The sequence below is a fragment of the Polyodon spathula genome, chromosome 55 (assembly GCF_017654505.1).
Source record: "Polyodon spathula isolate WHYD16114869_AA chromosome 55, ASM1765450v1, whole genome shotgun sequence".
NCBI classification, from domain to species: domain Eukaryota; kingdom Metazoa; phylum Chordata; class Actinopteri; order Acipenseriformes; family Polyodontidae; genus Polyodon; species Polyodon spathula.
Window position 1 is genome coordinate 1,673,093 of NC_054588.1, and position 21,978 is coordinate 1,695,070.

Here is a 21,978-nt window from a genome sequence, read left to right on the forward strand (position 1 = left end):
TACAATCATAAGCCTAAAAGGCGAGGGGGAATTCCATCTGGAAGCATATTTCAATGTAGTTCGATCAGAGACAGAGTAAACCAGTGGATTGATATTGTATCGAACTGTCTCCTTGTAAGGAACGTGGCATTGATGTGGGGAATGTCAGCAGCAGCCGCTCTACACTGTGGCGGGTATGAACAGATACTGTAACGCTGTACTGCTCACAGAAAGTGTTCATTGTTGCAATTCTCACTACAGTACTTGGTATTATTCGGAAATTGTAAATCAGACAAATTCAGTAATTCTGTTTTTGTCACCTGGATGTCTAAGACAAAGTAAGCCAGTACATTGTTACTGTGTCACAGTGTTTCTTTCTAAAGAACGTGGGGAATGTGAGCAGCACCCGCTGTGGCAAAGCCTGTGTTTGATATCGCTACAAACAGATACACGGTAACGCTACACCAAACACACACACTATTCATTGCTGCAATTCGCAGTTTGATTTTATTCAGACAAACTGAAACGGATTCGATGCGCTTTTATAGGAAATGTGGTTGGCTCTGAAAAGAGCCTTTGGGGGTTTAGAAGATCTAAAAGCGGCGTCCGAGTGATTTACTTCTTGGCTGGCTTCTCGGTTTTCTTGGGCAGCAGCACGGCCTGGATGTTGGGCAGCACTCCGCCCTGAGCGATGGTCACGCCTCCCATCAGCTTGTTGAGCTCCTCGTCGTTGCGCACAGCGAGCTGCAGGTGACGCGGGATGATTCGGGTTTTCTTGTTGTCCCGGGCGGCGTTCCCGGCCAGCTCCAGGATTTCAGCAGTCAGGTACTCGAGCACAGCGGCCAGATAGACCGGGGCTCCAGCGCCGACACGCTCGGCATAGTTTCCCTTCCGCAGCAGCCTGTGGACACGGCCGACTGGAAACTGCAGCCCGGCCCTGGAGGAGCGAGTCTTTGCCTTAGCACGGGCTTTACCGCCGGTCTTTCCTCTTCCAGACATCTTCACTGTAGTTCAGAATATCAAAACAATAAATGCGCGTCTCCTCTCCTGCTATTTTATACACACAGGCTCATCCTTGATTGGACAAAATGAGTTGTATACCTATTAGAATATGAAAAACGTCATACTGGATGAGGGCGGGCAAAATTTGATTTGCCTGCCTCTGATTGGTTGTATCATTCCCTCCCCGCTGTTTCTGGTTGGCGCTGTTCTGCTGCCGTTTTTCCTTTGCATCCTCTTGGCGCGCATTTTGAAATTTAGAAGTGCTTAAAACCTCACTGCCCCGCAGTCATGCTCGGGTTTAGTTACAGTTCCTAGGCTTTAGTTCAGTTTAGAGTTCTGTGCACTTCAGTTAACTACAAAGTCGATATTGTTGACTGTCCAGTTCGTTTACATTGTGTAAAGGTAGTTGTATCTGCAATGATACCAGTTTGCCTTTCGCTATAAATCTACTTGCTATTACCTCACGCTGTCAGACATGTACTAGCGTTTGATGGAAAGAATCTTTAAAAAATAAAAATAAACATTGAGGACAGAGCCAGGGAGAGCTACACTACAAACACCGAACTGCGACCACATTGTTGCCGATGTTTATAAACTGAAATGTCTACGTTGAAATGCAAGAAACATTAGACATACATTTTTAAAATTAGTTATTAATTATTAAATTAATTAATTAATTATTAAATTATTAAAATTATTCGTAGTCAATGTGGATAACTATGACATTATAGGAATAACAGAATCCTGGTTAACGCGAAACGATGGAGACGCAATAAAAACTGATATGCGCTGGTGGACGCGTTTCCTGTGCGTCACATTTTGTTGACATCTATCATCTAAATCTGCACATACAGTTATGGATACAGTTTGACGTTCGACGAAAAGGCTCAGAAACATTTATTTGTTTCTTCCACAACTTATTTTTTTGCAGTGACACATCTCGGAAGACAGAACGTAATGTCATCACCGAAATTCGAATGCCTCACCGCCAAAGGGTTATGCTGGGTTTTAAAAATAAAATAAAATATCTTTCTATGAAATCAAAGAGAGCTGCCTCATGAATAAAGTAGCAGCATGGATTCAAAAGAGGCTTTAAGATAGAAAGCAAAGAGTTATAATTAGAGGTCAGACGTCAGACTGGAGTAAGGTAACAAGTGTGGTACCACAGGGACCAGTATTGGGACCACTGCTGCTATTCTTAATCTATGTAAATGACTTGGACCAAGACATAATCAGTAATATATGCAAATTTGCAGATGACACAAAACTGGGAGGGGCAGCCAACTCCCAATCAGCAACTTGAATAATACAAAGAGATTTTGACAAGACTCAAGCTTGGCCTGACACATACAGATACAATGTAATGTGAATAAGTGTCTTGCACATCTGGCTGAAAAACATTAGAGGCAACTACAGCAGGAATAGTAATGAAATAGATGAAGCTGTGTAGGAAAAGAACTTGGGGGTCATAGTGGATAAATCTCTTAAGCCAGCTAGACAGTGTGGAGAAGCCATAAAAAAGGCAAATAGAATATTGGGTCAAAGACAGTTTAAATCATATCAAGACAAGTTCTATTAAAATGAATCAATGCACTGGTATGACCACACCTAGAATATTGTGTCCAGTTGTGGTCTCTATATCATAAGAAAAGCATTGAGGCATTGGTACACAGGAGAGCAACACGATTAATTCCAGGATTGAAGGGCATGTCATATGAAGATAGATTGAAAGAGCTGAATCTGTACAGCCTAAAAAGGAGAGCCAGAGGCAACTTCATAACGGTATTTCAAATTGTCAAGGGGTTTAACAAAGAAACTGTTGAGAATTATTTTCCACAGATCACAGAGAACACAAACAGGGGCCACAGGTGGAAGATGAAGAAGGGCATATTCAGAACCGAGGGTAGACTTTTTCACAGAAAGGCTGGTGAACCATTGGAACAGGCTGCCAGACAGAGCTGTTGAAGCAGAGACTTCAAGAATAAACTGGATGCTGTCATGAACAATACTGCATAACCCTCTGTGTGACCATGATAAGACCTCTTTCAAGACAACTGTTCTTGGCTATCACTCTTTTCAGCACACTGCCTCCTCCTACCTCCAATCATGTCTCCCCCTACACCCCATCTCACCCTCTCCACTCCACTGCTGCATTTATAAGATTTACAAATGTTTACAGAATTTGAACAAAAATTTAACAAATTGTAAAAATAGTTTAAACCACAAGAGAATCAAGTTTTTTTTTTCTGTTTTTTCAAACTGGACAGCCAACAGTGTTTTCTGCTGCAGTGCAGAGCACAGAAGGGTACGCAGTGCTGGAGTTTAGGAGGCTGGTGCCTTTGCATGACTCTGTGGCAGGGCAGAAGAGAGCGCTGCTCACATATTTAAATGGGGCAGGGCTAAGCCATGTAAATAAATGTGCTGTGTTTGTTTAGCAAGGGTAAATGTGTTGTTTTGGTGGTTTAGAGTTGAAATGCATTGCTTGGGTTTGGTTAAACTGGGGATTTGATTGTATGATTTCAGTCATGTTATGTTAATGTAAAAATGCAATGTCCTTTCTGCCAGACAGCCCGTGAGAATGGGGCTTCAGCCTTGGATTAGGGTTTGAATGGTTGTAATTATTGGTAGGTGGACCTGTATGTAAACTTGTCTGTTCCTGTGTGCAGGGTGGGTGCTGCAGAGGAGGAAAGTGAGAGAGAGAGTACCACAGGGATCAGTATTAGGTCCTCCGCTCTTCCTAATCTACATTGTCGAATTACATTCTGATATTCTAAACTAATGACACAAAAATAGGAGGCGAGGCAAACACCTTTGCAGCAGCAAAGGTCATTCAAAATGATCTAGAAATGATTCAGAAATGGGCAGACACATGGCAAATTACATTTAATAGAGAAAACTGTAAGGTAATGCACGCAGGCAATAAAAACATCCATTATAAATAGGGGAGACACTGAAATTGAAGAAGGAATCTATGAAAAAGATCTAGGAGTTTGTCTTCATCTACACAATGTGGGGAAGCTTAAAAAAATCAGATATATAGTGAAAGGTGTTGAATTTAAATTAAGGGAAGTCATGTTAAAACTTTACAATGCATTAGTAAGACCACATCTAGAATACTGTGTTCAGTTCTGGTCACCTCGCTACAAAAAGGAAATTGCTGCTCTAGAAAGAGTGCAAAGAAGAGCGACCAGAATTATTCCGGGTTTAAAAGGCATGTCATATGCAGATAAAGAAGACTACGCGGCGATCTGATTCAAGCATTCAAAATTCTAAAAGGTTTTGACAAAGTTGACCCGGGAGTATTTTCGACCTGAAAAAAAGAAACAAGGATCAGAGGTCACAAATGGAGATTAGATAAAGGGGCATTCAGAACAGAAAATAGGAGGCATTCTTTTACACAGAGAATCGTGAGGGTCTGGAACCAACTCTCTGGTGATGTTGTTGAAGCCGACACCCTGGGATCCTTCAAGAAACTGCTTCATGAGACTCTGGGATCAATAAGATACTAAAAACCAAACAAGCAAGATGGGCCAAATGGCATCCTCTCATTTGTAACCACCTTTCTTATGTTCTTATGTTCTAAAAAGCCCAATTGCATCTCAGGGTCTGATACACTCTCAGCTTCCACTAGTCCACTAGTCCTCTTGTGTTGAAGGTACAGTGCTGCTGCTCCTAGTGAAGTGTCTGGATACTGTGAGCTTCTTCAACTGGGAGTGGAAAATAAAATCTCTCTTATTGAGCGCAGTGAGTCGACTGCTCCCCTGTGTGAACCCGAAGGTGTGACGTCAGACTTCCTGCCTGAGTGAATCTCTTCCCACAGTAATCACAGCTATACGGCTTCTCTCCTGTGTGAACTCGCTGGTGGGCTTTAAGGTGGGATATTTGATTGAAACTCTTCTCACACTCAGTGCAGCTATAAGGTTTCTCTCCTGTGTGAATTCGCTGGTGTCTTTTCAGGTCTGTAGACAGATTGAATCTCTTCCCACAGTAATTACAGCTATATGGCTTCTCTCCCGTGTGAATTCGCTGGTGGGCTTTAAGCTGCGATGCTTGTTTGAAACTCTTCTCACACTCAGTGCAGTGATACGGTTTCTCTCCTGTGTGAGATCGCTGGTGTATTTTGAGCTCTTCTGCTGTATTGAAATCCTTTGCGCAGTCAGTGCAGTGATACAGCTTCCCTCCTGTGTGAATTCTCTGATGCAATGTCAGGGTTTCTAACTGAGTGAAACTCTTCTCACATCCACTACAGTGAAACAGTTTATTTCGATGGTGAATTAGCTGGTGTGTTTTAAGATGTTGTAACTGTTTGAAACTCTTAACACACTGAGTGCAGGAATACAGCGCCTCCCCTGTGTGAATGCGATGGTGTCTTTTCAGATCTACAGAGCTACTGAAACTCTTTCCACATTCAGTGCAGCAGTACGGTCTTTCCCCTGTGTGAATGCGACGGTGTCTTTTCAGCTCTGTTGATGTACTGAGACTCTTCCCACAAACAAGAGAGAGATGCAGTTTCTCTCCTGTGTGAATTTGCTGCCGTCTTTCAAAGTGGTCTGAACCCCCCTCTTCAACGGGGTCAGATTCAAGTTCAGGAACCTCCTCTTTAATGATGACCGGTTCAATTCCAGGGATCTCTTCATTAATGTGCTCAGGATCTAGTGCAGGTTTCTCCTCCACCTTCCCTTCAATAGATGTCAGCTCTGTAGCCTGCTTTGGACTCCTGCACCATTCCTGGGCAAAGAGCTCCTCTTGAATGGGAGCTGATTCTGCCTTCGTCCCTTCCTCAGCATGAGGGAGAGCATTTCTCTGTGCAGGACCTGTGCCAAAGAGAAGAGAGAAACACTGTAAAATCTACATCATAACGTGTGTTCATTGCAGATTGCACAGCCAGTAACCTGTCATTATAATGAGAGTACTGTTGAATTGGCCCCTCAGATTGCACAAACTATTTTGGTTGTAAAATGAAGAACAATCATGACACACAGCCATTCCTCATAATAATGTGAGAAGTGCTACCCTCAATGTGTTCTGGTGGATTCTGAGATGTCTTTTGCTGGATATGCCCTTCATCAGCTTCCTGATATCAAAGAAGTGAAATTTTACAAAAGTAAAATAATATGTAGGGTCCTGCCACAAAATCTAGGTGTTCTGCACAATAACACTGCACTCAGAAAAGTGTTTTCCTTGTTATCTGCTAACATGCTTTTGTTATCAGAAACAGCTTCATGTGTTTTAATTGCCGCTACTAGAAAGCTCTTCCGAGGCGATGTTAACACCACTGCTGTCATCTCCTTGTCTTTCACAAGAATGTGTGAGTAAGTGTTGCCTCTAAACTGTGTTCCATTATTGTATCACTCAACAATCATACTTAAACAATCACTAACAGAATTGCAGTTGTGTGTACCGAGTCTTAATCAGATAAAATAGCATTCAATAATGTGATCAGCATGTTTGAAATGTTTGGTTGCAGTTTGGCGGCTTGCTTTATGTCCCACTTCATGGTAATAAAATACATCCTGGAAGTGAAAGGATTACAGCACAAGAGACACACAGTTCAATGCAGCCCTCTTTATCTACGCCTCCCAGGAGGCTCTAGTGCAAGTGCAGCTGTATTATACTGACGAGAGAGCAGCGCCAATAGGACACAGGCAGCACTCTGTACGGGGTTTCTTATTACAGTGCAGTAAGGATCCCCTAAAGGCTGCTGCCAGTAGTTTACTCCATTCCTGAAGAAAGCAACGCGGCTGTATTAAATTTCTACTCACCTTCCACTGCGTGTCTCCACTCCGCTGCCCTTGTGTGCTCCAAACTGCGCTCTCCCTGCTCCAGCTCGGGTACATGAATGATATCAAACCCAACCCCGCAGTATTGTTCACTGGTGTTCGTGAGAGATTGTGTAAAGTTCTTATCGCCAGTGCTCGTGTATTCTCCGCCCCGCATCGATTTCAACTCGCTCTCCGCTATTTCCAATCGCAATCTCACGCTTTCGAATTCGTGGTCTCTCTCGTCCAGTCTGAGGTGGAAAACTGCACATTTACTGTCCACGAACTTTGCTAATGCAGACATGACGCTCAGCACAGCCGCTTTCACTGCAGGCTCGATAGCAGAGGCGAGTTCTTCTTCCAGGAGAGACGCGGAGGATGCGCGCATATCCATCTCTTCTTTCATTTCAGAGACTGGCCTCACTCTCGTCTCTACTGGAAAACTCGCAGTCTGCTCTTCTCTTTACACAACTATCAGCAGCTCTATTACACACACAACAGTGTTTGGTAATATACTGACTGGTATCTGATGTAAACAAGGGAGGAGGTCTCACAACACCCGTACAATTTTTCCGAGGTATGACAGGCCCGGCGTGGTTCTTGTCTGTCTGATGAATATGACATCAACACGAGTGGAAACGCTTGAAGGCTCTGGTCATGTTCTTACTGCGGAGACTTCCTCAAATCTGCGCAGAATCGCGGAGATGCGCGACTGCGTGTCGTCGCTCAACTCCACCCACAGAGACTGGCTGCAGCTGTGAACCGTAGACACGATGCAGACATCACGAGTGACCTGCTAATCGTAATGCAAATAACCACTAAAACTACCGCTGCCCCTTTGCTAGCTACACTTATGTCCCTCCTATGTCCTCCTCGTTAGTATAGTGGTCAGTATCCCCGCCTGTCACGCGGGAGACCGGGGTTCAATTCCCCGACGGGGAGATGAATTTTATATTGTTATTATTATTTTTCCAATCAATATTTATAACTTAATCATTTTACATTAATGCCTAGTATAAAAAAAAGTCCAAGCCCAAAAGTATATCTCCAGCTAAACATTACAGAACGAGCCCTTTTCAGTATTGCTGAAAGACAAAACAATGCTCAACGCTGGGGGGCGCTGTTACCTTGACAGCCAAACATCGAGGAAGCTAAGAAACTGTCTCCCTGTGTCCCCATCCTGGCTCAAATTGCTGTATAATTTAGTGTAATTTGACTCTCCATTGAATATACTGTGTTAAAACAGTAACTTGATATAAAGTAAAAAAAATTTCTGTCCTTCGAGCCGGATTTGAACCAGCGACCTAAGGATGCCCGTGCTTTTCCACTACAGTCCTCCGCTCTACCAACTGAGCTATCGAAGGCAGGTCTGGGACACATCGCGCCCAGGCTGCATGTATCAGTGCGTCTTCAGCACAGCGTGGTATACTCATTAAAGACACATGGGGGCGCATGAGACAATGCAAAAGAGCACGGCTCGTTTGGAGGCATGGTTTAGAGCTTTAACGTCATGACCTCATTTCACCGACACAGGGCAGGATCTGTAACAACATTGCATCACACAACACTGCCCGTTACACTGTGATAAAATAAGAAGTCACGAAGTGAACAAAGAACTGTGACATTTACAGGTTTAAACGTTTAAGCAAGGGGTAGAAGTTGAAATAACTAGAATCGTTAAATAACACTGTTTGTTTACAACATAATGTTTAAAGGTAAACCGACACGAGTTGCTGTGTGTGTGTTTTATTTGAAACTAGTAGGAACCTACTATAGAATATGTTGAAATGGAATCTACACAAGAGTTTGTGAGACAGCTTTTCCTGGAGGGAATGTTTAGTAGCTACGCAGTTCCCCTTCAGCAGGAAAGCGAGTAGCTTGTTATCGGTGCTCACACAGTCAGCGTCCAGTCCTCAGTTCATGTTGAATCTCTGTACTGTACTGTCAGTCCTCACACAGTCAGCGTCCAGTCCTCAGTTCATGTTGAATCTCTGTACTGTACTGTCAGTCCTCACACAGTCAGCGTCCAGTCCTCAGTTCATGTTGAATCTCTGTACTGTACTGTCAGTCCTCACACAGTCAGCGTCCAGTCCTCAGTTCATGTTGAATCTCTGTACTGTACTGTCAGTCCTCACACAGTCAGCGTCCAGTCCTCAGTTCATGTTGAATCTCTGTACTGTACTGTCAGTCCTCACACAGTCAGCGCCCAGTCCTCAGTTCATGTTGAATCTCTGTACTGTACTGTCAGTCCTCACACAGTCAGCGTCCAGTCCTCAGTTCATGTTGAATCTCTGTACTGTACTGTCAGTCCTCACACAGTCAGCGCCCAGTCCTCAGTTCATGTTGAATCTCTGTACTGTACTGTCAGTCCTCACACAGTCAGCGCCCAGTCCTCAGTTCATGTTGAATCTCTGTACTGTACTGTCAGTGCTCACACAGTCAGCGCCCAGTCCTCAGTTCATGTTGAATCTCTGTACTGTACTGTCAGTCCTCACACAGTCAGCGCCCAGTCCTCAGTTCATGTTGAATCTCTGTACTGTACTGTCAGTCCTCACACAGTCAGCGCCCAGTCCTCAGTTCATGTTGAATCTCTGTACTGTACTGTCAGTCCTCACACAGTCAGCGCCCAGTCCTCAGTTCATGTTGAATCTCTGTACTGTACTGTCAGTCCTCACACAGTCAGCGCCCAGTCCTCAGTTCATGTTGAATCTCTGTACTGTACTGTCAGTCCTCACACAGTCAGCGCCCAGTCCTCAGTTCATGTTGAATCTCTGTACTGTACTGTCAGTCCTCACACAGTCAGCGCCCAGTCCTCAGTTCATGTTGAATCTCTGTACTGTACTGTCAGTCCTCACACAGTCAGCGCCCAGTCCTCAGTTCATGTTGAATCTCTGTACTGTACTGTCAGTGCTCACACAGTCAGCGCCCAGTCCTCAGTTCATGTTGAATCTCTGTACTGTACTGTCAGTCCTCACACAGTCAGCGCCCAGTCCTCAGTTCATGTTGAATCTCTGTACTGTACTGTCAGTCCTCACACAGTCAGCGCCCAGTCCTCAGTTCATGTTGAATCTCTGTACTGTACTGTCAGTGCTCACACAGTCAGCGCCCAGTCCTCAGTTCATGTTGAATCTCTGTACTGTACTGTCAGTCCTCACACAGTCAGCGCCCAGTCCTCAGTTCATGTTGAATCTCTGTACTGTACTGTCAGTCCTCACACAGTCAGCGTCCAGTCCTCAGTTCATGTTGAATCTCTGTACTGTACTGTCAGTCCTCACACAGTCAGCGTCCAGTCCTCAGTTCATGTTGAATCTCTGTACTGTACTGTCAGTCCTCACACAGTCAGCGTCCAGTCCTCAGTTCATGTTGAATCTCTGTACTGTACTGTCAGTCCTCACACAGTCAGCGTCCAGTCCTCAGTTCATGTTGAATCTCTGTACTGTATTGTTGCTCCCTGATTAAAGTCGCCTTGTTTGAAGACAATACCTGGAATGGTTTTCGATTGTTGAAACCCACATAAAGTGTTCGAAAAGTCTTCAACAACATTAAGTCACTATGATAAATCATACATTTGAGATATCCTTTTTTAATTTTTCGGTGGCGGGGCTACAGGGGCGGGGCTAAGGTAAACTTTGGGGTGGCTTCAGCACAGTTTCCGTTCCGCAGCAGCCTGTGGACACGGCCGACTGGGAACTGCAGCCCGGCCCTGGAGGAGCGAGTCTTTGCTTTAGCACGGGCTTTACCGCCGGTCTTTCCTCTTCCAGACATCTTCACTGTAGTGCAGAATATCACAACAATAAATGCACATGCTAGCAAGCAACAATGTCTTCATTACAAGCTGTAATGGAAAACAGTATTCTTGTCTGTAAAACGGAGAATTGTCCCACGCAGTTATTCTACATTGCTAATAATGATCTATTCAGGGATAATGCAATATTTAGAGAGTAAGGGACCATATAAGCCTCACCACAAGTAATTACATATTCCTAAACGACTAGGGAACCACCGCACTTGTGAGATTGTGGTGGAGGGTGTTCAGATACGCAATTAAAATAATGAACGTGTGTAATGGTTTAATTCAGGTTCATTTCTCCCAAACTAGCTCAAGACCCCTAGGAAACAATTGCACAATAAAACACGCAATGCTGTTATAGCTTTTATACATTAACAGAAATTTACAAATAAAATACAGTAAAAAAAAGTATAGAAGATTAATAACAAAATAGCATTAATGTGCACAAGCAGTAACAGTTATGCAGTGTGAATGGCAGGTGAAAGCAACGCATGACCTTGTCTATTCTGTAAGAACTAATTATATTCTTGATATAATAATATGAACATGCAAGCATGATTATTGAATAAATAAATATAAATTTGTTGAATTCTAATTAACAGGATAGTACAAAATTGTTCTAATTATTTATCCATCAGTTGTTAAACATATACCCTTTAAATTAGAGTCACGGCACAAAATCATTTTATCACACATTCACCTGTTCAAGGAAGATTCAGCACCCTTTATTCAAGTTCACAGATCAATTATTCTAGCTGTTAGCTGTAACTCACTTTCATGGAAGATTAAAATTAGGCTTTCTTTTGTAAGAAAATTAAATATAACATACACTACGTTTATTTTACACCACTATCAGCCTTTCTGCAAATATACATTAATGTAATTCCCAAGTATGCTTGCTTTCTTTACTTTAGGATTCCTGAATGTGTTAGCTGATGCAGCGTTGAGACAGTGTGTCACATCTTGTAGTACGCTGTCCTCTTTCGGTCTTTGTTTAACAAAACAGAAATTCTTCAGTAAAATGGACCATTCGCAGTAGATCCATTCAGTCAATTAATTGTTTAATCATTAGTTATCCTCCCTCATGATGATCCCAGATAAGCTCTTTCTATTTTAATGTCATTTAAACTATCATTGAGTCTTTTTCAATTGTATTGATTATTGGGTGTTTTCTAGATATCATTCAGAGCTGTAGTTTAAGAAGTCACATATTTATGTGGGTAGTTGCAGTCCAAGATGTTAAAAGAAGCTCCCTTTTGCCTGACCCTAAAGATGAAGACAGCCTCTTGGTTGCCCTTTAAGTTTTCCAAACTTACCATAGCTTTCATTGCTCACAACAACTATATTGAATTAGCTGCAACACCTGGCACTTCTAGGGAGTCAAACTTGGTCAAGCCTGTGGGCCTCTCTGATTGGTGCAGCTATGGTTACCGAGCCAGACTACTCCCTTTTTCATCTTTTATTAATATACTGCAGAATCTGTACAATTATAAATAAGTTTGAAACACAAAGAACAAAGACTACACTCCTTGTCTTTCTGCTTGTCACAGAGACTAGGCCAGCTGCCTTCAGGCATGCATGCTGAATCGTATTAAGCTGTTATGTTCCTACAACATGGTTTGAACATTAAAACCATTTGCCAATTTCTAAAGAGGAGATGATTAGCTATTCATTCAGGAAGACCACAAAAACAAACACAAAAACAACACTGCTATACTATTTAATGGGGCTTTTTTGTCTGTGTTTGTTGGGTTCCTGTCACTGCAGCGATCAGAAAAGTCAAAGTATGAATTAAATGAAGCTTGTATTCATGAAACTATAATATACACCCATGCAAAAAATCTGACGTCTTTTCAAGGATTTACATTTTAATAACTCAGACAATCAGGGATCAGAAGACAAGTTCATTTTGACAAGGGGATCAAAAAGCCCAATTGCATCTCAGGGTCTGATACACTCTCCACTTCCACTAGACTGAGTCCTCTTGTGATGAAGGTACAGTGCTGCTGCTCCTATTGAAGTGTCTGGATACTGTGTGCTTTTTCAACTGGGAGTGGAAAATAAAATCTCTCTTATTGAGCGCAGTGAGTCGACTGCTCCCCTGTGTGAACCCGAAGGTGTGACACCAAATGTTCTGTCCGATTGAATCTCTTCCCACAGTGTTCACAGGTATACGGCTTCTCTCCGGTGTGAATTCGTTGATGTACTGTCAGTGCTCCTGAGCGGGCAAAACTCTTCCCACAGAAATCACAGCTATAAGGTTTCTCTCCGGTGTGAGTTTGCTGGTGTCTTTTCAGGTCTCCGGACAGAATGAAACTCTTCCCACAGTCAGCACAGTGATACTGTTTCTCTCCCGTGTGAATTCGCTGGTGGGCTTTAAGCTGCGATGCTTGACTGAAACTCTTCTCACACTCAGAACAGTGATACGGTTTCTCTTCTGTGTGAGTTTGCTGGTGTCTTTCCAGGTCTGTAGACAGAATGAAACTCTCCCCACAGTCAGAACAAGGATACTGTTTATGTCCTGTGTGAATTAGTTGGTGAGCTTTAAGCTGTGATGCTTGTTTGAAACTCTTCTCACACTCAGTGCAGCTATAAGGTTTCCCTCCTGTGTGAGTTTGCTGATGCAATGTCAGGGTTTCTAACTGAGTGAAACTCTTCTCACATCCACTACAGTGAAACAGTTTATTTCGATAGTGAATTTGCTGGTGTGTTTTAAGATGGTGTAGCTGTTTGAAACTCTTCCCACACTGAGTGCAGGAATACGGCTTCTCCCCTGTGTGAATACGACGGTGTCTTTTCAGATCTGTAGAGGTATTGAAACTCTTTCCACATTCAGTGCAGCAGTACGGTCTTTCCCCTGTGTGAATTCGGTGGTGTCTTTTCAGCTCTGTTGATGTACACAGACTCTTCCCACACACAGTACAGAGATGCAGTTTCTCGCCTGTGTGAGTTTGTTGTCGTCTTTCAAAGTGGTCAGAACCCCCCTCTTCAATGGGGTCAGATTCAAGTTCAAGAACCTCCTCTTTAATGATGACCGGTTCAATTCCAGGGATCTCTTCATTAATGTGCTCAGGATCTAGTGCAGGTTCCTCCTCCTCCTTCCCTTCAATAGATGTCAGCTCTGTACCCTGCTTTGGACTCCTGCACCATTCCTGGGCAAAGAGCTCCTCTTGAATGGGAGCTGATTCTGCCTTCAACCCTTCCTGAGCATGAGGGAGAGCATTTCTCTGTGCAGGACCTGTGTCAAAGAAAAGAGTGAAACACTGTAAAATCTACATCATAAACTGTGTTCATTGCAGATTGCACATCCAGTAACCTGTCATTATAATGTGAGGAGTGTTGAATTGGCCCCTCAGATGCTGAGCTGTCACTCTTGCTCAAACTACTTTGAGTGTAAAATGAAGAACAATCGTGACACACAGTCGTTCCTCACCGGTAGTAAACTGACAATATTTGGGGTCCCACTACACCAGTGGGACAAATTTGTAATTTAAATATATTTTAAGTGGAGGCAATTATCTACTGATGATATATAGTTAGCAAGTTGCCTGAGTGGACAGGAACTTGGTAATAAAACATTGTGGGCCACCACTGCACCTGTGAGACGGCTTGATTGTTACATTCTTTGAATACATTGAAGAGGAGAGGAATTAAGGTCTGCAGTGGGATAAAAGCAGGAAAAGAGCAGCTATTTAACCCTCTAAACCCCAGATCGCCCGTCCTGTAGATTGCTGGAACACCCACCAGCGCTGCAATAATCATTATAGCATCAACAAACTCAATCACTCTTCAGCATACAGAAGGGATTCACTTATACCTGGAAGAGGAAATGACATATGTTCACATTTGAACTTTTGAAGCTATCTGTTTGAAATATACCAAAACAAAGATGGATGCACCTAAGACAGGACTTTTAGAGATGGTTTCAGAAATTCATTCTGATGAAGACGGCAACCCAAAATCATTCTTGTCTGGCTCAGACGTGAAACAATTTTGAAAAAAGTGAAATATATAACTGGTATACCAAACTTAAGAAAACGGTACGATGCGCCGTTTATAATTAATTCAATCATATGTTAAAAACAATGTAAAAACCCAGCTTGTATTGGGTATTGAATAGTTGCAATCTGTTTGATTTGATTGTGGTTGGCTTGATTCACCAGGTGTAGCGGGTTGCGTTTGTAAATAAAACTGTGTTACATGCAGGCGTTGCCTTTTTTTCATTACAGCGTACGCTGTTATCTACTGACTTGTTGGAGCCTTGGCATATTTGTATTTGCTGAAGTAAATATAATAAGCATGTGTTTTTGTTTGATTTTGTTGTACAGAAATATTTTTAATGTGTGTTTTGTATGTATATTTCTGTTAGTTTGGGGTAGATTTAATTATAAACACATAAGCTGCTTTTCATTTTACAAAATGGGCCTCTTCAGGAATTTCATGGCATGGTGCAATACACATTAACATTAATAAATGTGCCCAAATATTTGGTTAGAAAATAAATGGACAAAGGGGCTTTTGAGTTATGTTTATTTGAATAAAACATTGGCAATTTCTGAGTAATCAACAGAAGGGTTCTTTAATTATTCTGGGGTATTTAATTTAGTAATTGAGGAGCTGGAGAGGGGCAGAAGTATTTTGCTCAAATTGAGCAGCTGTTTAAAGCAGTGCTGTGCAATAGAAAGTAAAACCATGATTGGATAAAAGAAGCAACACTACAATAACATGTTTGAAGCTCAGATGTGCTTCTATAATGACATGTTAAATTATTAGATTATCTTAAAGCAGCAGTGGTGTTGAATGAGCAGGTCATTCAGGTCTATTTGTTTACTCTTTGCCTCCCTCCTTGTTAAGGTTGTGTGAACACAACAGTTTGCTCCGATAGATTGAAACACGATCTTCTTACCGTTCACTGCTCTCCTCCACCCCGCTGTGCTTGTGTGGCCCATCTGTTCATCACCTCGCATCAGCAGGTCCTGCTCGGAATAGCTTCCATCCTCCTGGATTAAAACGCGGGAGCTTTTCATTGCGGTGTGGACTGCGGGCTCCGGCTCCCTGATTGGCTGAACTGGAACAGTAGAGAAATCCGGCGCTGGCAAACCGTGAGCAATAACACTGTCGCTCCCGGGGTATTGCGTTTTAGTGCTGGTGAGAGATTGCGTAAAGTTTTTATCGCCAGTGCTCGCGTATTCTCCGCCCCGCATCGCGTTCAACTCGCTCTCCGCTATTTCCAATCGCAATCTCACGCTTTCGAATTCGTGGTCTCTCTCGTCCAGTCTGAGGTGGAAAACTGCACATTTACTGTCCACGAACTTTGCTAATGCAGACATGACGCTCAGCACAGCCGCTTTCACTGCAGGCTCGATAGCAGAGGCGAGTTCTTCTTCCAGGAGAGACGCGGAGGATGCGCAGATGTCCATCTCTTCTTTCATTTCAGAGACGGGCCTCACTCTCCCCTCTTCCATTAATGCAAACACAGCGGCTTTTCTTCTGCTCTGGGGAAGACTGTCTATACTGGAAGACTCGCAGTCTGCTCTTGTCTTTACAGAACTATCAGCAATCGTCTTGCACACGAATAGCTGTTGATTGATCTAAGTGAAGCATGTGAACGAATTCAGCTCTGAAAGTGCGGTAGTCACGTGTCTCCTCTCACACAAAGGTCGATGTACTTCCGTATCTGCAGATTGTCGAGAGCAGAGAATGCAACATTGTAGCAGCCAGTCTGTTACAGCGCTGGCGCCACCTACCGGACACCCACCAGAGGTACCATGGAAACCGCTTGGGTTGTTTTTAATGAAATCAGCAATACGAGCTGTTCAGTCAATTCTCATTGAAACGAACCCCGATTAAACGGGCTAGCTTCCAGACAGTGTCATCTTTACGCAGTATATATTAGCCCTTTTAAACATACAATTCAGTCTTACATAGAAAATTAGAGCGGTCTAAGGCGCTGCGTTCAGGTCGCAGTCTCCTCTTCGTAACATTTTCTCGTTAGTTCATAAACACCCAATTTTCCCTAAATCAGCTTGTCCTCAGCGAGGACTAAAAATGAGTTGCGCCCTGCCAGCTTAGATACACGTCTCATTACAAAATTTCTGTCTCAGGGTGACTTTCATTGAAAAATATACAGATCTCATTTTAAAACCTCACAATACAACACAACACTAAATTATGTGTTTGATTTAAACAACAATATATTAGTATATATATATATATATATATATATATATATATATATATATATATATATATATATATATGTATGTGTGTGTGTAATCTCAGTGGGGCCCCGGGATTTTGTTTCGTCTGTCGCCGGTTGTGCTATGCATATTTCAATTCTACACACACACGCACAGCTGTCTATTAGTTGTAAATTACAAGCCTTATAGAATCCGATCTATATTGAGACACAGGAGTTTCATTCGCATGTCCTCCTCGTTAGTATAGTGGTCAGTATCCCCGCCTGTCACGCGGTCACGCGGGAGACAATTCCCCGAATTCCCCGACGGGGAGACCCATTTTTTTTTTTTTTTTTTTTTTTTTTTTAATATTTATTTATTCAATATTTATAACATAAGAATACAATAATGTCTAGTGAAATTTTTACCAGTATTCAAAGATATACCTTCATCTAAACATTACAGAACGAGACCTTTTCAGTATTGTCGTAAAGAGAAGTTCTCAACGCTGGGGGGCGCTGTTGCCTGACAGCTAAACATCGAGGCTGCTAAGAAGCTGCGCATTCATCACAGCGTGTTGTATTCTTATTACAGACACACGGGGGCGCACTTCACTGTTTCAACGAGGAGATATTTTAAATGAAGAAAATGTACTTTGCTGTAACAAACTACGGAGGATAATTTGTACCAAAAAAGAGCACACATTAATATATATGAATGTTTCTCGCAGTTTTACACCATAAAAACGACATATTAGCTAATATATATATATACACACACACACACATATGTGTGTGTGTGTGTGTGTGTGTGTGTGTGTGTGTGTGTGTGTGTGTGTGTGTGTGTATATATATATATATATATATATATATATATATATATATATATATATATATATTAGCTAATATGTCGTTTTTATGGTGTAAAACTGCGAGAAACATTCATATATATTAATGTGTTATGCCCTTTACTTTGTAAACCAGTTATCATTAAAACTGTTTTTTTTTTTTTTTTTGTTTGTTTTGTTTTTGTTTTTTGTTTTTTTAAGTGAAACTGAGAAAGACAAGCAAATAACCAGAATATCGCTTTTGATTTTTATGCCACTATGTCTGTTTTAACTCGAGTATCCCCTCTGGATGCGGTTCAGGTAACACAGGCTCAGATCTGTGTCCACGTGAGAAACACTCCAGCACATTCCTATCTGTGGTTTGAGTGAAATTACACAATGACACGGAATAACACAAAAACCAACAGTTACACGTTGTCAGCAGAATTCGAACCTGTGCGGGGAGAGACCCCAATGGATTTACAGTCGGATTTCAATAATTTCTAATTGTTCTATTGAAAGATATAAATTTGAGAATAAAATGTTATACCCAGTCTTTAGTATTGTTTTTATTATTTATTAGGAAGCAGAGGCAGCTTAACTGCTAATTAACATTTAAAGGGAGGGAGAGATTAGGAAAATAAAAAGATGCTACAATGAAAAGTTCAATATGAAGAGTCAACAGCGTGCCATGCTGAGGTATACGTGGCACATATCAGCAAATCAACGACAACATAATCTAGGTGTTTGCAATATCTGTATTTAAATACATTATACAGTGATGACAACACTTCTTTACAAGGAGTTCTGCAAGACGGTATTCTTGGCTGTCACCGTTACAGAAACATTTTGGGGGGTAAAATGAAGAACAATTGTCCCACACAGTCATTCTGCATTGCTAGTAATGATCCAGTCAGGGATACCAAGATATTTAGTGAGCAAGGGGCCCGAGTGTGAAAAACTACATTATAAAAGCCGCAGCACAAGTCACTATATATTCCTAAACAGAATGGGGCACCACAGCACTCGTGAGATTGCTTGAACATTAAAACCTTTGCCAATTTTTTATGAGATGACTAGTTCAGGAACACACACATATATAAAATAGTATTTAATGGGGCTTTTTATTCTGTGATTGACCTTTCTGATCTCTGCAGTGTTGAATGACAGGAATCTGACAGACAGACTGTATGAATTAAATGACACTTGTATTCATGAAACTAAAAAGTCAAAAAGTCCAATTGCATCTCAGGGTCTTATATACTCTCAGCTTCCACTAGACTGAGTCCTCTTGTGTTGAAGGTACAGTGCTGCTGCTCCTAGTGAAGTGTCTGGATACTGTGTGCTTTTTCAACTGGGAGTGGTAAATAAAATCTCCCTTATTGAGCTCAGTGAGCCAACTGCTCCCCTGTGTGAACCCGAAGGTGTAACATCAGATTTCCTGCCCGAGTGAATCTCTTCCCACAGTGATCACAGCTATATGGCTTCTCTCCTGTGTGAATTCGCTGATGGGATTTGAGGTGGGATATTTGTTTGAAACTCTTCTCACACTCAGTGCAGCTATAAGGTTTCTCTCCGGTGTGAATTCGTTGGTGTCTTTTCAGGTCTGCAGACACAATGAAACTCTTCCCACAGTCATCACAACGATACTGTTTCTCTCCCGTGTGAATGCGCTTGTGGGCTTTAAGCTGCGATGCTTGTTTGAAACTCTTCTCACACTGAGTGCAGCGATATGGTTTCTCTCCTGTGTGAGATCGCTGGTGTATCTTGAACTCTTCTGCTGTATTGAAATCCTTTGCGCAGTCAGTGCAGTGATACAGCTTTCCTCCAGTGTGCATTCTCTGATGCAATGTCAGGGTTCCTAACTGAGTGAAACTCTTCTGACACCCACTAGAGTGAAACAGCTTATTTCCAAGGTGAATTTGCTGATGTGTTTTAAGATGGTGTAACTTTTCTCCTGTGTGAAAGCGACTGTGTCTTTTCAGATCTGTAGAGGTATTGAAACTCTTTCCACATTCAGTGCAGCAGTATGGTCTTTCCCCTGTGTGAATTCGGTGGTGTCTTTTCAGCTCTGTTGACGTACTGAGACTCTTCCCACATACAAGGCAGAGATGCAGTTGCTCTCCTGTGTGAATTTGCTGCCATTTTTCAAAGTGGTCTGAACCCCCTTCTTCAATGGGGTCAGATTCACGTTCAGGAACCTCCTCTTTAATGATGACCGGTTCAATTCCAGGGATCTCTTCATTAATGTGCTCAGGATCTAGTGCAGGTTCCTCCTCCTCCCCCTTCCCTTCAATAGATGTCAGCTCTGTACCCTGCTTTGGACTCCTGCACCATTCCTGGGCAAAGAGCTCCTCTTGAATGGGAGCTGATTCTGCCTTCGACCCTTCCTCAGCATGGGGGAGAGCATTTCTCTCTGCAGGACCTGTGTCAAAGAAGAGTGAAACACTGTAAAATCTATATCATAAACTGTGTTCATTGCAGATTGCACATCCAGTAACCTGTCATTATAATGTGAGGAGAGATGAATTAGCCCCTCAGATGCTGAGCTGTCACTCTTACACAAACTACTTTAGGTGTAAAATGAAGAACAATCGTGACACAGATTCAGTCCTCACTGGTAGTAAATTGATAATATTTGGGGTCCCACTGCACCCGTGAGACGGATTTGTAATTGATTATATATATATATATATATATATATATATATATATATATATATATATATATATATATACATACACACACACAGTACACCCTCGCTATAACAAACCTGTTGGGGTTCAAGCCTTCTGTGCTTCATTATAGCAAAAGGACAATCAAAATAAACAATAGATAACTTTGTGAATACAAATACAATCACACCTAACTGTTGGGCTCATTCATGCAGTATTCTGCCTTTGCTTTATGCTATTCGTTAAAGAATCAAAACGCAGTACAGAAAGCACACATTTCGAATTGAAGCTGAACATTTATTTAAATCAATCTGTCAAGAAAGTGCACCAAATCTTTGTGCAGCATGTAAGAATTGCAAACTGAACTTTTACCGTGTTGTTGTTTTTTCCTCAACTTTCCCTCCCTCCTTGTTAACGTTCTGTGAACAGAACAGTTTGCTCTGACAGATTGAAACACGATCTTCTTACCTTCCACTGCTCTTCTCCACCCCGCTGTGCTTGTGTGGCCCATCTGTTCATCACCTCGCATCAGCAGGTCCTGCTCGGAATAGCTTCCATCCTCCTGGATTAAAACCCGGGAGTTTTTCAGTGCGGTGTGGACTGCAGGCTCCGGCTCCCGGACTGGCTGAGCTGGTAGAGTGGAGTAATCGCGTGTAGTGGCTGGCAGCCCGTGAGCAACAACACTGTCGCTGAATTCGTGACTTACAGCTTCACCCTCCCTGAAAAATGAGAGGCGTTTCACACGGTGCCCTTCCTTCTGGCTTCTCGGTTGATGGATGATATCGATGTGCTGTTCACTGGTGTTCGTGACAGACTGTGCAGCGTTCTCGCCAGTGTTCGGGTATTTTCGTTCGCTTACGGCTTTCAACTCGCTCTCCGCTATTTCCAATCGCAATCTCACGCTTTCAAATTCGTGGTCTCTCTCGTCCAGTCTGAGGTGGAAAACTGCACATTTACTGTCCACGAACTTTGCTAATGCAGACATGACGCTCAGCACAGCCGCTTTCACTGCAGGCTCGATAGCAGAGGCGAGTTCTTCTTCCAGGAGAGACGCGGAGGATGCGCGCATATCCATCTCTTCTTTCATTTCAGAGACGCGTCTCATAAACACGATGCGTTCTTTTATCCTCTGCTGAAGTGAAGACTGTCTGAACTGGAACAGTTATATCAGGGATCCTCTGAGCTGAACACTATCCGTTACTGATCACACTGAGCACAGCGTGTGAACGAGTTCAGCTCTGAAACTGCGGTAGCCATGTACCTCCTCCCAGACACAAGGACTGTGTACTTCCGTGTTATTATTCCACACAGTGTAACATTGTAGCAGCCAGTCTGTTACAGCGCTGGCGCCACCTACCGGACACCTCCCACGGGTACCATGGAAACCTATAGGGTTGTGTTATTAATTAAATTCGCACTGAATACAATCAATTATCATTAAAACGAGCTCGGTTTGAACGATAATAATAATAATAATAATAATAATAATAATAATAATAATAATAATAATAATAATAATAATAATGCCACTCACACCAATGTGTCTCAAGCCCTGTACAATTTTATGTTCAAGAGTGACAAAGTTTGAAACGAAACATTTTTAAGTCGTAGTGTATGTGTTGATAATAATCTGTAATCGCATATATTAAATCAACAGAATTTCTTAATAAAATTCATGAAATTGATACATATATCCTTAGATACATAAGATACATAAAAACTGCATTTCTGTCTTTGTTTATTTCTATTCTTATGCAGTACATTTTAA

The 21,978-nt window shown here is 42.2% G+C and overlaps 3 protein-coding genes and 2 non-coding genes across 7 annotated transcripts; 1 reads left to right on the forward strand and 4 right to left on the reverse strand.

Moving 5' to 3' along the window:
• Positions 1 to 511: 511 nt before the first annotated feature.
• LOC121307417 (histone H2A-like) lies at positions 512 to 1,053 on the reverse strand. Its single transcript, XM_041239628.1, has one exon. It carries the CDS (start codon positions 976 to 978, stop codon positions 595 to 597), a length of 384 nt encoding a protein of 127 aa, XP_041095562.1. The 5' UTR covers positions 979 to 1,053; the 3' UTR covers positions 512 to 594.
• Positions 1,054 to 4,713: 3,660 nt separating this feature from the next.
• Positions 4,714 to 7,409, reverse strand: LOC121307377 (zinc finger protein 883-like). Its single transcript, XM_041239583.1, has 2 exons — positions 6,744 to 7,409; positions 4,714 to 5,795 (listed from the first exon to the last, which is right to left on the reverse strand). Exons 1-2 carry the CDS (start codon positions 7,144 to 7,146, stop codon positions 4,714 to 4,716), a joined length of 1,485 nt encoding a protein of 494 aa, XP_041095517.1. The 5' UTR covers positions 7,147 to 7,409.
• Positions 7,410 to 7,610: 201 nt separating this feature from the next.
• On the forward strand, positions 7,611 to 7,682 carry trnad-guc. Its single transcript has one exon. It is a non-coding gene; the product is annotated as a tRNA-Asp (tRNA).
• Positions 7,683 to 8,016: 334 nt separating this feature from the next.
• Positions 8,017 to 8,104, reverse strand: trnay-gua. Its single transcript is given in 2 exon segments — positions 8,017 to 8,052; positions 8,068 to 8,104. It is a non-coding gene; the product is annotated as a tRNA-Tyr (tRNA).
• Positions 8,105 to 10,894: 2,790 nt separating this feature from the next.
• LOC121307369 (zinc finger protein 883-like) lies at positions 10,895 to 21,582 on the reverse strand. 3 transcript variants are annotated; one of them, XM_041239572.1, is made up of 2 exons: positions 15,437 to 16,171; positions 10,895 to 13,768 (listed from the first exon to the last, which is right to left on the reverse strand). In XM_041239572.1, exons 1-2 carry the CDS (start codon positions 15,993 to 15,995, stop codon positions 12,603 to 12,605), a joined length of 1,725 nt encoding a protein of 574 aa, XP_041095506.1. In that variant the 5' UTR covers positions 15,996 to 16,171; the 3' UTR covers positions 10,895 to 12,602. The 3 variants fall into 3 exon arrangements, with proteins under 3 accessions (XP_041095506.1, XP_041095505.1, XP_041095507.1); XM_041239571.1 differs by lacking the exon at positions 15,437 to 16,171 and adding an exon at positions 20,679 to 21,580 and having other exon boundaries at positions 10,901 to 13,768; XM_041239573.1 differs by lacking the exons at positions 10,895 to 13,768; positions 15,437 to 16,171 and adding exons at positions 18,024 to 19,960; positions 20,679 to 21,582.
• Between the last annotated feature and the right edge of the window lie 396 nt (positions 21,583 to 21,978).

What these genes read in the sequence shown, in the direction of transcription:
- LOC121307417 (XM_041239628.1), bottom strand. Translation starts at nt 978, where the DNA reads ATGTCTGGAAGAGGAAAGACCGGCGGTAAAGCCCGTGCTAAGGCAAAG.
- LOC121307377 (XM_041239583.1), bottom strand. Translation starts at nt 7,146, where the DNA reads ATGAAAGAAGAGATGGATATGCGCGCATCCTCCGCGTCTCTCCTGGAA. An exon ending in GTGGAGACACGCAGTGGAAG is followed by an intron (nt 5,796 to 6,743) that starts GTGAGTAGAAAT and finishes TCTTTGGCACAG; the next exon opens with GTCCTGCACAGAGAAATGCT.
- LOC121307369 (XM_041239571.1), bottom strand. Translation starts at nt 21,315, where the DNA reads ATGAGACGCGTCTCTGAAATGAAAGAAGAGATGGATATGCGCGCATCC. An exon ending in GTGGAGAAGAGCAGTGGAAG is followed by an intron (nt 13,769 to 20,678) that starts GTAAGAAGATCG and finishes TCTTTGACACAG; the next exon opens with GTCCTGCACAGAGAAATGCT.